Here is a 15,023-nt window from a genome sequence, read left to right as displayed (position 1 = left end):
GGTTATAACAGGGGAAGAGGCAGAAGGCGGAACAGGAGCATCAAACACAGCGTGGTAGATGGAGAGACTAGCCTGCCAGGGTCCATTGAGAGGGAGGCAGAGGGAAGCTCAAACGGTAGGCAGAGGTCCCAGCCGGAGCAGAGGGCCAACGCAACCGCACCGGTGCAGGTGGAAGCCTGCCCAATTTCCCTCGACCTACCTGGATTTACCTTTGACCAGGCCATGGCAGTGGATTCTGTATTAGAAGCCCCTCGACACCAGTATGTGTCCAAGCTGATGCACATAGCACCGATAGGGGCTCTGTAGCAGTAGCCTAGCACCACTGTGGAGGACTTGTTTTTGAGACCGAGGCAGGTAGGTAGTTTATACGATTATGATCAGTCGATGGAAAGGCAGGTCGAGAAAGTAGGAAGCTAGCAAAAAATAGTAAAAGTAGCAGCAGAGAAAGCAAACTACGAAAAAACTTTGAAGAGCGGGAAGCAGCAGCGAGAAGCGGCAGTCAAGACGTGCCAGCGTCCTCTCATGCTTATGGGCATACACATGTCTTTTGCAGTAGCTGTAATTAAACCTCTTCTTAAAAAGCCCAGTCTTGATCCAGAGGTTCTAACCAACGATGGACCTATATCTAACCTCCCTGTTCTCTCTAAGATCCTCGAGTAAATACCTGCCAATCAGCTGGGTATCTTTTTACATTATAATGGGTTATTTGAGGACTTAACCAACATATTTATTCTGTGGGCTTTGAAAGCACACAATCTATTATTGCTGCTGCTGCTACTACCACCACTACTACTACAACTACTACTACTACTGCCACTACTACTACCATCACCACCACTACTACTACTACTACAACTGCTACTACTACTACTACTTCTACTACTACTACCACCACCACTACTACTACTACTCCTACTACTGCCACCACCACTACTGCTACTACTACCACTACTACTACTACTGCTATTACTACCACCACTACTACTATTACTATTACTACTACTACTAATACTACTACTACTACTACTGCTACTATCACTACTACAACAACTACTTCTATGGCCTTAGCATTGGTATGTGCACCAAGTATCAAAACAAGTAAAAGTCAAGCCCACAGTTAAAGCATTCCCCACACTGTGCTCCTGTGGGAAGCACATTGCGGCATTTGGAAAAAAAATTCCAGCACATAAAACAGAAAACTCAAAACAGTTTTCATGGTGACGGAAAAAGGTCACAGAGGTTTCCCACGCAGACAGGCAGCCCGCCGGCAGCCGTTACCAGCACACTTGCGGACCACGCCTCCTCACCCACCCCCTATCCCACGCCTTCGCGCCTGTTGCGAAGGCGTGGGATGGGGGGTGGGTGAGGATGGTGTGTTGCATATATATATGTAAGTGACCATGTGTGTGATATCAGCCTGTAGAACCACCTCGACCAGCAACCCAGTCAGTGTCTCAGTTCGCAGAGTGTCAGCGCGATAACACAGCAAGTTGCCATGGGGACATCCTTGATTGGGCCCCAGCCAGAGTCAACAACCACCAGGTGTCCATGAAGAAACAAGGGGGGAGGGGCTGTCTCACAGCAGCATTCTCCTGGAGGAGTTATTCAAAGGCAGCTACCGAGATAATGTCGGAATGCAGATTAGATTATTATTGTTAGGGCGAGCAGTCGTATTTCAATAGTCACAACTAATCTAAAAGTCTGTCTTGGTCACCGATATGATCCATATGCCTTGATCCCTAAGTGCTTTCTGATTTAGTAGTTTTTGTGCCTTCCAAAGTATGATCACACTCCTGGTCAGCTTACTTTTTTAATGTCTTATGTATGGCTTCCAATTTAACATGTCATCAATAATCACTCCCAGCACCTTGTTCTCATTAACCTTTTCAATATTCACTCCATTAACTTAAATGTTAATACTCTTGTTGATAGTTTATTCATATTACACCACGCATGAAGCTTGGCCATTTCATTATTGGCTATTTCCACGGATTGGTTCAAGTCATCCCCAGAACAGAAAATATTAGTATCATCCGCAAATAATATTTATTTCAGATTATTGGATACTTTGCATATGTCATTTATATCTAGTATAAACAGCTTTGGACCCCACAAACTATGTCCAAGCAAGTTGATGTGTTATCACCCATTTTAACAAATTGAGATCTCTTGTGTAGGTAGCTCTTGACCCATTATAGTACTATACCTCCAATACCATATCTCTCCAGTTTAGCAAAATATCATGGTTAATGGTGTCAAATGTTTTTTTCAGATTTATGAAAATTCCAATTGAGTATAGTTTTTGGTCGATACCATCAGATAGGATTTCCACAGACTCAATTAAAGCTAGGGCAGTCAACTGGTTTCTTCTGAATCCATATTCATATTCATATCAGATTGTGTTTGTTGATGAAGGTCACTTCTGTAGGCCATCCAATCTCTGTACATCCAAAGCGAGAGCTGTGTCCGGATCCTCGGCAGTAAGTCGGATTCGTTCCCGGTGGGGGTTCAGCAATCCTGTTCATGATTTTCATGGACAGGATATCGAGGCGTAGTCGTGGTGGGGAGGGGTTGCAGTTCGGTGGGCTGAGGATCTCGTCTCTGCTTTTTGCAGATGATGTGGTCCTGATGGCATCATTGGTCAGTGACCTTCAGCACTCATTGGATCGGTTCGCAGCCGAGTGTGAAATGGCTGGGATGAGGATCTGCACCTCTAAATCTGAGGCCATGGCTCTCAGCAGGAAACTGGTATGCTTACTTCAGGTAGGGAATGAGTCCTTACCCCAAGTGAAGGAGTTCAAGTACCTCAGGATCATGTTCATGAGTGAGGATGATGGAGCGTGAGTTTGGCCGGAGAATCGGAGCAGCAGGGGCGGTGTTTCAGTCGCTCTACTGCACTGTTGTGACAAAAAGAGAGCTGAGCCGGAAGGCAAAGCTTTCGATCTACCGGTCAATCTTTGTTCCTACCCTCACCTTTGTTCATGAAAGCTGGGTCATGAACGAAAGAACGAGGTCGTGGTCGCACAAGGGGCCGAAATGGGTTTTCTCAGGGGGGTGGCTGGAGTCTCCCTTAGAGATAGGGTGAGAAGTTCCGCCATCCGTGAGGAACTCGGAGTAGAGCCGCTGCTCCTTTGTGTTGACTTTCATTTTGGTATGAAATATCCCATGATATGTTAGAGGTGAAGTGATTCCATCTAATACTTTCTCAATTAGCCTCATGTTGACATCACTGACATCAGTGGCCTCACAGCGAGAAGGTTCCAGGTTCGCATCCGTGTCAGTGTGGGTTTTCTCCGGGTTCTCCGGTTTCCTCCCACAATCCAAAGACATGCACTTGTAAGGTTAATTGATGACTCTTAAAAAAATTGCCCGTAGGTGTTCGTCTCTATGTGAATGAATGAATTTGTTGACCAGGTGTCTTATCTCTATGTCCCTCACTGGTGTGAGAAAGATTGTACTGGGATTTCTGCCTCGGTCCTCATCAACATGGTCCCAGTATAGAGATGAGTCAGGGATTTCCTTGGCTAAGTCTGGTCCCACATTAACAAGGAAGTTGTTGAATCTTTCTGCTGCGTTTTATCTTCCTTCATGTTATTGCCTTTGAAGTAGGGAGGGTAGCTAGGTTTTGTATTTTTATTCTTTAACACATTGTTTAGTATATCCCATAGATTGTGGGTATAGTTCCTGTTTTCTGCTAGTAGATCACTGTAATATTCTTTCTTGCGATCATTTAGGATTCTATTTAGTTTGTTTCTGTACCGTTCGTATCTAATTTCTGACTGGTCCGTTCTTAATTTTATGAACTGTCTGTACAGAGTGTTTTCCTGCAGGCATTTATCAACGTTTTTGTGAGCGGTTTTCCTTATTCTGATTTGTGTGTCTTTTTTTCACAGGACAGTGTCTGTCATACAGCATTTTAAATATTTGCAAAAGGGAATCATATGCACTATTCACATCTGTTTCATTGTAAACATTGTTCCAATTTTGTCTCAGTAGTTTATTTTTCAGTGTATTCAGTCCTTCAGTTCTGGCCCTTATATATATGTTTTTGTTCAGTGTCTGTCTTGGTGTGTTTCCAGTCATAGATAGCAAAGATTGGTAGGTGGTCACTTATATCATTTATCAGTAGTCCTCTTGTTGTGATCCTGCTAGGTCGTGTAATGAGAGGTTGCAAGCCCATTGTATACATTGTATTAGTGAACTCACCAGTCATCAAATTTTGTTTTGGGTTGAGTAAGTCAATATTTACATCACCACAGATAAAAACCCACTTTTGGCTAGTTTCTGAGAATACTTCTCCCACACGTTCATTGAAATCTTATATTTTTGTATGCGGTGCTCTGTAAACACGGCTTACTACTATATTTTCACCTTGCTTCACACAAATTTCAATTGTCACACATTCCATTAAGTGCTCAACAGCTTTAGACATATGTTGTACAGTCTCATACTTGATGTTATTGTCAATGAACAGGGCCACTTCTCCCACACCTTTGTTTCTCCTGTTAACACAAACAAGCTTATATCCATCCAGGAAAAAAATCTGTGCCTTTGTCTTCATTAATCCGACACCGCAATGATTCCTTGATGTGCTCAAAGGTGATGTTTAGTCTCCTGCTATTAAAGTGAATTAGAGACAGTTTCCCATCCATCTCAATGCTCTTGTTGTATTGATCTTTAGTGTAGTACTGGCATTTCTCAGTCATGTTAAAGTAGAAATGATTATCCGGTTCAACTCCTTCATTCGGGTCTGTTTAGGTGTGGTTCACAAGTTGATTTGTAAGCAGCTCCTCAATTTCATGCTCAGCAATCCTCTCTGATATTTCCATCATCTTTTCAGTCTGTGTAAAAACCTTTGACCTTTCCTGTGCTGTAGTAATGGAGTGTACATGAGCCATACCTTAATTGTTGAATTTCTCCAGCTCGTCCTCACTCCTGATTTGTATTATTTTGACTTCTTCTGCTAAAGATCCATTTGTTTTGACTTAGATTCTACAATTTGCCGTCCAGGTGTTTTGAATCTTGCCCCCTTTCTTCAGTTGCCGAGCTTTTCTGGCAATGTCCAGAATCTTTCCTCCGGGGTAAGAGGTGACATACTTCCACATTGTTGAAATCCACATCGATGTATTTATCAGCCAGGAACTTGGACTCCTGCTTCTCCAAAGATTTGATATGCGATTCATCAGGCTCCCACAACGGGTTGCACACAGCTGCAGTCGCCCTTGCGTAGGTCCGATGCTTAATCTCGAGGCCAGTCCCAATCACCTCTTTGAGTCCTCCTTGCTGGTCCAGCTCCTCCACTCTGTTCCCCAGCTCCTTTAGCAGCAGGTCTTTTTTTGTATTCTCTTCCTGGAGCTGTTCATTTCAGCTCTCACCTTTTGGATCTTCTTATTTATATCATTCAGCTCGCGTTTCAGCTTGCCTTTTAACGCCTTCAGGTTTTCGGCCATGATTTCGGTCATGTTTTCCTTCAGCTCCTTTCTAATCGCCACCAGGTTTTTCGTTCATAGCGACCAACATTAACTCAGCTTTGGCGCTATCCTCTGACCTGGTGTTGGGTTTAGGTTTCCCCATTTCCTCTCGAATCACTCCACGTTCACCTTCAACCCCTAAAAGCACATGCACACAGCCCCTACCTAAACCCATCTACCACTTTCTAGTACAAGGTTGTTCATAGACTGCATTACTCAAAAACATTTTTTTTAAACTAGATCTTAACTAATCTTATATCTCTAAGATTGCTGTATAAATATATATATATATATAACTTGCAGCTGCTCGTGGAGGAATTATTGGGTCACTGTAATTCATAATGTCTTGCTTTTTATCAAAATGTTAACGTTAGCTAATCACTCATCCATCACAAATGTTGGCATTCATTAATGTCTTTTGTTTCCAAGAATGCTATTAGCAGTCACTCATTCATCCAGTGAACAACAGTCATGCCCATCAGTTAAACTATTTACATTGATTTGATATTTGTAGAATAATATAATAATTTAAAAGCCAAAGGTTGAGCTAAAGAGTAAGTGGAAGCGAAGCAGTAGTGGAAATGGGGACAGCGCGAGGCACACCACTCTCCCATCTTAATAATAAGTTCTTTGTGATTCCTCTTTGCTAAACATTTGCTAAATAACTGTACTTGTCTTCAAACTTGATGTATGTAAGTGCAGAAAAAGACCATTAGATGATTTACACATTATACACTTCAATATAATTGAGTTGTATGTCAATGCTATTAGGAATGTAAATGTTCCCCCTATTTTTTCCTGCGGGGCTCGAAAAAGTCACGTGGCAGCCCCCCCTCTCCATCCTGTGAGCCCACCACTCACAGGAGGAACCACTTGGTTTAGGTGTGCTACTGCACGGGTGGCAGTGAAGGTCAGGGGCCTTGACGGCGAAGACCCAGGCAGCACAGGCTGGTTCTGGGGACATGGAATGTCACCTCTCTTTGGGTGAAGGAGGTGTGGCGCTACCAGTAAGATCTGGTGGGGCTTACCTCCACGCACAGTCTCGGTTCTGGAACCATACTCCTGGATAGGGGTTGTGAGGCGCCGGGCGGGTGTGGGGATACTCACAAACCCCCGGCTGAAGGCCGCGGTTTTGGAGTTTACCCCGGTGGACGAGAGGGTTGCCTCCTTATGCCTGCGGGTGGACTCTCAACAGTATTCGGCCAGTATTTGCTCATTTTGGATACCCTGAATGAGAGTCCTGCATTGGGCTCCAGTAAGGGACTCCATAGTTCCGCTGGGAGACTTCAAAGCTTACGTGGGCAACAACGGAAACACCTGGAGAGGCGTGATTAGGAGGAACGGCCTCACTGATATACATCTGAGTGGTTGCCTGTTATTAGACTTCTGTGCTTGTCATGGATTGTTTATAATAAACACCATGTTCGAACATAAGGATGCTCATAAGTGTACATGGTACCAGAGCACCCTAGGCCGTAGATCGATAATCAATTTTGTGATTGTATCGTCTGATCTGAGGCCGTATGTTCTGGACACTCGGGTAAAGAGAGGGGCAGAGCATTTAACTGATCACCATCTTGTGATGAGAAGGACAGGTGGAGAGATCATATCCCACACTTGCCTGGAAACGCATCGGATCCCCAAAGTTAAAGCTGGTTAATGTAGCCCGGGAAAGGGAAGTTTGGGATCCCCTGCTAGAGCTGCTGCCCCCACAACCGGATAAGCGGTTGAAGATGAGTGAGTGAGTGAAATAATTTAAAAGCCAAAGGTTGAGCTAAAAGGCAAGTGGAAGCGACGCAGTTGTGGAAATGGGGACAGCGTGAGGCACACCACTCTCCCATCTTAAGAATAAGTTCTTTGTGATTCCTCTTTGCTAAACATTTGCTAAATAACTGTATTTGTCTTCATATAACTAAAGCAATACATATATTTCTATTCATTGTTCACAAAGAAAATAATATAAAATATTACATAAACGAATATAACATGGTGGGCCCTAATGTGTTTGCTTTCTTATGTCTTAAGTCTAATGTGTGCATGCTGATTTAGAGATATTTATGTAAATGTTATATATTTATTTAATTCTGTTTTCAAAAATATAGAAACATATATAAAAGTATATAAATCACTAATGTTAACCAAGCAAGACAAATTAGGGTCCTATGAGGAGAAGAGAAAGGTGGATAGGAGAAGATAGGATGTAGTAAATGAGAGAAGGAGAGAGAACAGAGCTTCTACACCGTGTTCACACCCATCTTACATGTACTGTAAATATAAACATATTTTTTCTAAACCTTTGCCACAATATCTGCACTTGTCTTCATATAACAATTAAACAATTTCCCCCTGGGATTATTAGAGTATTTCTGATTCTGATATAGCAATGCATATATTTCTGTCATATAATTATTGTAATCTTTGTACTTAATTAATCTGCAATCTCTGCATTATATACAATAAAACAATTAAATTATTTGAAAAGAATTGTATTGACACTACAGTATTAAACATATTATATTCTATATATATATATATATATTTATAAACAAAAATACATACAAATACATCATGCATATTAATAATGAGTTGTGAATTTTTGTTACCAATATTCAGTTCAATTGAAACATACCTTCATAACGGTCATTGTCTTGAAACAGCTCAGCATTCTTCTTCAGCATCACATAGGGGGCTTCCTGTATTCACGTGCAAACACACATACACACAAACACACACAAGTTGATAAACGATGGCTTATCCTAAGTGCCAAGAAAGACCATGGGATGATTTTGCGCCAGAATTACACTTTAAGCAATAGCACATTGTGTGGTATTTCTGGATCCTCTGTGCCATGTCATGCCAAACAACGCCTCTTAGCTGTGATATAGTCACAACAAATCAAGGCCTTACCAAGTATGGCAATATTTAAGTAATTGATTGTAGTGATGAAGATGAAGTCCAAAGGAAGCTTCATTATGCATTAGTTGCATTTATTGAGTCCACGAGATGGAGCTCTTGGTTTAAAGAAAAAGGCTCAATGAATGGTAATTCGGTGTGTTTTCACCCGTTTGTTGAACAGAGAGCTCCATCTAGTGGACTCAGAAAATGAATAAAATGCTTCATGAAGCTTCGTTTGGACATCACTAATAGACAGATTTCAATTCAAATCATATATAAAAATAAAAATAAATTACTTTTTTTTTCTTCCAAAGAATTAGGCTCCTCTAGATGGCGGTTGATATGGAATGTACTATCTTTACTAAATTTAGTTAGGTATAATGGCAAGTTGGCGTTACGCTGTGCTGTCCATGGTGCTGCACTGGACACCAAACTGCTTTGCCAGCTCAATCTCGTTGTAACCAAGATGTCTACTAAAAAAAAAATTTCATTAACAGATGGAAGACTCTACTCCCTGTTGGGTCAGCCTGTCAACTTAAGCTAAGGTTAGCTTGAAGAGATTGTATGTATGGTTAGCTTAAGCTAAAGATATTCTACGTCTACTCTCTGTCACCATCGTATTACCGACAACCAGTACAGCTGGTTTACATTTCCAATAAAAGAGAGCGTTGTAAAAAATAAGACTGTAAATGAATAAAAATAAAATTAACCAATCACTTTATAAATATGTTGAAATCTTTTGCAAATATAGTCGCAAGTTAAAGTTCCTACACTGTATAAAAATTTGAAAGTGGAGTGATATAGAATTGTGTAAATGAATTAGATCTCATTGTTGTAATATATGGGTTTTGTATCACAGAAAACCACCAATCAGATTGCTTGATTCAAGCCATCCGTTTTATAAGGAGAGATATGTGTTTTCCATATCGTCAATGTGCCTACTTATAATTTTTAAATTTTGGTTAGAAAAGGACAAAAAAAATAGTCTTTATATTTATAAACTTCTGTTCCAGAACTTACTTTTTAATTTACGATATAATAACACAATACAATTTTATCGTCCACTGCATTGGAAATAAATCTTTGCATACATTTTTACAGAACACTATGTGATAAATTCAATAAAATAAATCTGTCCTGTATTTTTATGGGGAAAATTCTAATTTATATTAAAGATAATAAAACTAAATTACAATACTTGTTTATTACATTTCTTGCAGAAGGTATCTAAAAAAGATCTTCTGGAGGGCAGCAATAACCCTAACCCTAACCCAAACTATTCACACTGTTTAGAAAAGTGCTAAGAAATATATTTTACCTGCACCGTATACCAAATTTACTGAAGCCCTGAAAGGCAAGGTGATCTCCTATGAGATAGTATCTCCCACCTAAACTTGGGTTTTGGCCAACAATGCCCCCAAAAATTATTTTTTTTCACCTTGCCTTTCATGGCTTCGGTACGAATGGCAAACCATGTAAATTCTCTTATAAAAGAAAATACTGTGTCAGTGTACTCAGTATTTTGTTATTTAATTTTTTAAAAGTCATTAGAATATTCTAAGTTGGCCTGCATAATTAAATTGAATGTCCTTCATTTGTTTATTACCAGTATAGTTGTGACAATGACTGTTTTGTTTTCCATTCCCATGGTGTCGTTGGGGTAAAGGTCTGACTTTGTCACCACCATCTTATCCACTTCATTCCAATAGCCAATCTAAGAACACACATACAAATAAACAAACAAACACACAAACACACACACACACACACACAAACACACACACACACACACACACACACACAGGTTAAATATTACATAGCTAGTTGCTTTAAAGGTATTCATGATGACACGTTGATTCTTAAGTTACCTTAACTGGTCCATTGTTCTTTAACTCCATGACTGTCACTGAGTAGTTGATTCTTTTCCCATACTGGTCAAACTGAATGTTCCCTGTTAAACCATCTACACGCACCTATACACATATATACACAAACAACACACATTCAAGTTTTTATTTAAGATCACACACATAAATCACACACATCTGTAGTGGGAATATAAACAAGTGATCTCCTAGTTATTTTGTTAAGAAAAATTGCCAAAGAAACCTTCCTGCATGTCAATAAATTTAAAGCAAAAAAACATAACAACTATGCTTTGATTATGCTTCCTTTTGGTTGATCAGACACCAATACACTGCATGGCAGTTTATTATGCAACGAGACATGATTTTACAACACTGGAAGTTTTGTTTGCTGTTGCCTTTTGCATTGACACTCCTGCTGAACCTGCAGCAGTCCGGTTCAAATAAATGAGAGGGCTACATTACAAGGTCTGACTGCGGGCTTACATCCTCTGGACATCTAAGCTTTCTCAAAGCAATCACACAGAAGAGTTTTCAATGCAGTTTTTCTGTTTTCAGCATTAAGACTCCCTCACAAAGGCTAACCACAAACTGTTATCAGCTGTTATATAACTGGAACAGTCTACCTCTTTTTCATAAGGAGGGTCTGATCCATTATTACCTGTTTGAGGGCACGTTCAATCTCCACCCCCTGTGCCCAGGGAACTGCTGGATTGGCCAGACAGTCCCCACTGTTGCCACGACGACTCATGTCTATTCTTTGCTTGTGAAGAAAGCGAAACGCCTCCGTCATCACGTTGACAGCATCATATGTGAGGGCTGAGGTATACTGAAAGACACAGAAACATTATCGCTGCATTAACCTACTATGTGGCATACAGAGGTATGAGGACCCTTGGTTCAATTCGGAATCTGTCTCTCTGGAAGCTCACAGGGTTTCCCCTAGAAATATTTTAGCCGAAATAAATCCACTCCTCCCAGTAATATTAATACTCATACTCCTTGAGGCAGTGGCCGAGGAGGAGGTGTTGCAGCTTTTTCTGACTCAGGCTTATTAATCAACCCTAAACCTAAACTAAATAACTAATAATTCATTTGAAAGTCTTGTTCTTAGTCTTTCACATTCAACCTGGAAAACCGTGCAGCCAATTATACTTGTACTTGTGTACCGTGCTCCTGGTCCGTACTGTGAATTTCTATCTGAATTCTCAGAGTTTCTGTCAAATTTAGTCCTTAAATCTGAAAAAGTAATCATTGTAGGATATTTTAATATTCATGTGGACGTTGATAATAATAGCCTGAGTATTGCGTTTATCTCTCTATTAGATTCAATTGGTTTTAGTCAGTGTACATAAACCTACTCACTGTTTATACACACCCTTGACCTTGTTGGCTTAGGGTGTGGAAATTAAAGACTTAATAGTCTTTCCACAGAATCCTATTTTATCACACCATTATTTAATAACTTTTGAATTCATCGACTACTCACCTCTAGGCAAAAGTTTCTACACTAGATGTTTATCTGATAGTGCTGTAACTAAATTTAAGGAAGCAATTCCATCAGCATTTAATATAATGCCTTATCCTAATATTCAAGATTCCTGTACTAATGTTAGTTTCTCTGAAATTGATCACCTAGTTGACAGTGTTGCAGGCTCTCTACGAACAACACTCGACTCTGTTGCTCCTTTAAAAAAGAAGATAATGAAACAAAGAAAGTTAGCTCCATGGTATAACTCACAAACCCGTGAATTAAAAAGTATCGTGAAAATAAATGGCATTTCACTAAACTGGAAGAATCTTGGTGACTGGGTTGGGAGGGGCTGTCTTGGTTGACACGTCTCCTCAACATTGCGTGGAAGTCTGGGACAGTGCCAAGGAAGTGGCAGACAGTGGTGGGGGTTCCCCTGTTTAAAAAGGGGGACCAGTGGGTGTGTGCCAATTACAGGGATATCACACTACTCAGCCTCCCTGGTAAAGTCTACTCCAAGGTGCTTGAAAGGAGGGTTCGTCCTATAGTCAAACCTCAGATTGAAGAGGAACAATGCGGATTCCGTCCTGGACGTGGAACAACGGACCAGCTCTTCGTAATGCCAGAGCAGCCTATTACTCATCTTTAATAGAGGAGAATAAGAACAATCCTAGATTTCTTTTCAGCACTGTAGCCAGGCTGACAGAGAGCCACAGCTCTATTGAGCCATGTATTCCTATAACCCTCAGTAGTAATGACTTCATGGCCTTGTTTAACGATAAAATTTAAACTATTAGAGAAAAAAATGAACTCAACTGGCACCAATTTTGAATTTCCTTCTTTTTACCTACAAAGCTCTTATTGGTCAGGCTCTGACCAATAGCTCATAGTACCGTATTACCCAACTAGATCACTGCGCTCTGAGAATGCAGGGCTACTTGTAGTTCTTAGCGTCTCCAAAAGTAGAATGGGGGGCAGAGCCTTCAGCTACCAAACTCTCTGCCCGTGGAACCAACTCCCAAGTGTTGTTCGGGAGGCAGACACCGTCCCCATATTTAAAAATAAACTTAAAACTTTCCTCTTTGAAAAAGCTTATAGCTAGGGCTTACGAGCCCTTACTGTGCATTCACACTAAAAGCGATGGAGGCAATTCAATCGCCCGGAACGCAAGTTATGCGTTGCTTGCTCATATTTGTCCCATTTTTGATCATCGCGTCTATCGCGGGTAGCAGCCAATGGGGCTAGCTAACTGAAGGTAACCCCCGGCTCAGCCTACTCTGCTGTTGTGCTAAATGAGAGTTATGCTAGTGCTAACCAGGGGTCTGAATGCTTTTAAAAGAACAGAAATGAGCTCTCAGAGGAAGTGCGTGGCTCTTAAAAGAGCAGTTGTGTTGTATTGAGATCAGGCCGTCAGTGATTTAACCTCCGTAGCTATATAGGTGCTGCCCGATCTCCGGTAGACCAGACCGGGATACGCTTCACTCTTCACTGACGGCTTTCTTCTTCTTCTTCATCTTCTGGATTTCCGGCATACTAGATGCCCAAAGGCACGTCGCTGCCACCCACAGTTCATAGTGTTATCCATTATATTATATCCATAGGAACAGTCTGGTTTCCCCTAAGGACTGCAACAATGGCGGCTTTGGTGAGCCGGGTGAGCCCCTGGATGTTTCACGGAGAACTTCGATGACGCTTACCGCAATCTCAACACTGATTGGCTGTCGCGGCACAGCTTCACGCGTTGTGGCAACTTTAAGCGTCACACGCGATGAGGCGATGGACACTACATCACTTCATAGCATCGCTCTTAACGCTCGGAACGCGTCGCCCGAAGCGACATCGCATGTCATTTATATTGATTTTGAATGGCAGCTTGACGCTTTCATCGCCTCCATCTCATTGTATCACAGCTGTTATTACCACTACTCATCATTGATCATATTTACCACCATAATTATTATCATTGTCATATTCTATCACCTTGGCTGTGCTTGTTTCTACCATTCTACTATTTTAACTGCCATAACATATAAGACATATCAACATTACTTTAGATATTATTATGGTTATTGTTACTTTTGTGGTTGCTTGCATCTCTGGAGGGTATCTCTGTTTGTCTTTTTGTCTGTCTTTGTCTCTCTTTTTCCATCTGTCTGTCTCTTCTCTCTTTCCCTTTCTTTTTCTTCCTCCCCAACCGATCAAGACAGATGTCCATCCTCCTTAGAGCTGGGTCTGTTCCACATTCCTGCCTGTTAAAGGGAAGGTTTTTGATTGACACTGTGCACTCTATGGGGTAATTGTTGGGTCCATTTAAAGCATAAATAAGTCATAGAGTGTGGTCTATACCTAATCTGCAAAGTTTCTTGAGATAACTGTTGTTATGATTTGGCACTATTAATAAAATGTAATTTTTCATCAAACTCAGGAACCTTTGTACAACCTGATATATACATGGACTGCTTTTCTACAATTGACCATAAGAAATTAAACTCTACTATTTCGGTATCAAAGCCTTCGACTTGTCTTCTAGACTCTATTCCTTACTAAAATAAGTATTACCTTTACTAAGCCCCACCTGTACTAGATATGATTAATATGTCTTTATCGGCAGGTTATGTACCACAGTCTTTTAAAGTAGCTGTAATTAATCCTCTTTTTAAAAAGCCCAGTTTTGATCCAGAGGTTCTAACCAACTAAGAATAAATCATCACACTTATACACTCTCACTCACTCACTCATCTTCAACCGCTTATACGGGGCCAGGTCGCGGGGCAGCAGCTCTAGCAGGGGACCACTTTTCCCGGGCCACATTAACCAGCTCTAACTGGGGGATCCCGAGGCGTTCCCAGGCCAACCTCGTTCTTTCTGTCATGACCCAGCTTTCATTACCATAGGTGAGAGTAGGAACGAAGATTGACCGGTAGAACAGTGCAGTAGAGCGACTGCAACACCGACCCCGCTGCTCCGATTTTCCAACCAAAAACACGCTCCATCGTCCCCTCACTCATGAACAAGATCCTGAGGAACTTGAACTCCTTCACTTGGGGTAAGGACTCATTCCCTACCTGGAGTAAGCAATCCACCGGTTTCCTGCTGAGAGCCATGGCCTCAGATTAAAAGGTGCTGATCCTCATCCCAGCCGTTTCACACTAGGCTGCGAACCGATCCAGTGAGTGCTGAAGGTCACTGACCGGCGATGCCATCAGGACCACATCATCTGCAAAAAGCAGGGACGAGATCCTCAGCCAACCGAACTGCAACCCCTCCCAACCACGACTACGCCTCGATATCCTGTCCATGAAAATCCCAAACAGGATTGGT

The 15,023-nt window shown here is 41.4% G+C and overlaps 1 protein-coding gene across 3 annotated transcripts in view; it reads right to left on the bottom strand.

The window, feature by feature from the left end:
* The window catches only part of LOC310964331 (glutamate receptor 2-like), a gene marked incomplete at its 3' end in the record, with an annotated part of 216,023 nt that overhangs the window by 77,302 nt on the left and 123,698 nt on the right, over positions 1-15,023 (bottom strand). For all 3 annotated transcript variants that reach the window (XM_083937417.1, XM_083937416.1, XM_083937415.1), the window contains exons 8-11: positions 10,893-11,060; positions 10,235-10,339; positions 9,973-10,080; positions 8,101-8,164 (exon numbers count right to left, since the gene is read on the bottom strand). In XM_083937417.1, coding sequence (XP_083793543.1) covers positions 8,101-8,164; positions 9,973-10,080; positions 10,235-10,339; positions 10,893-11,060 — 445 coding nt within the window. The remainder of the gene's footprint in view (positions 1-8,100; positions 8,165-9,972; positions 10,081-10,234; positions 10,340-10,892; positions 11,061-15,023) is intronic.

This window comes from Echiichthys vipera (genome assembly GCF_963691815.1).
Source record: "Echiichthys vipera genome assembly, chromosome: 2".
NCBI classification, from domain to species: domain Eukaryota; kingdom Metazoa; phylum Chordata; class Actinopteri; order Perciformes; family Trachinidae; genus Echiichthys; species Echiichthys vipera.
The sequence above is the reverse complement of the archived record's forward strand: the minus strand, read 5'-3'. Positions and strand labels throughout refer to the sequence as shown.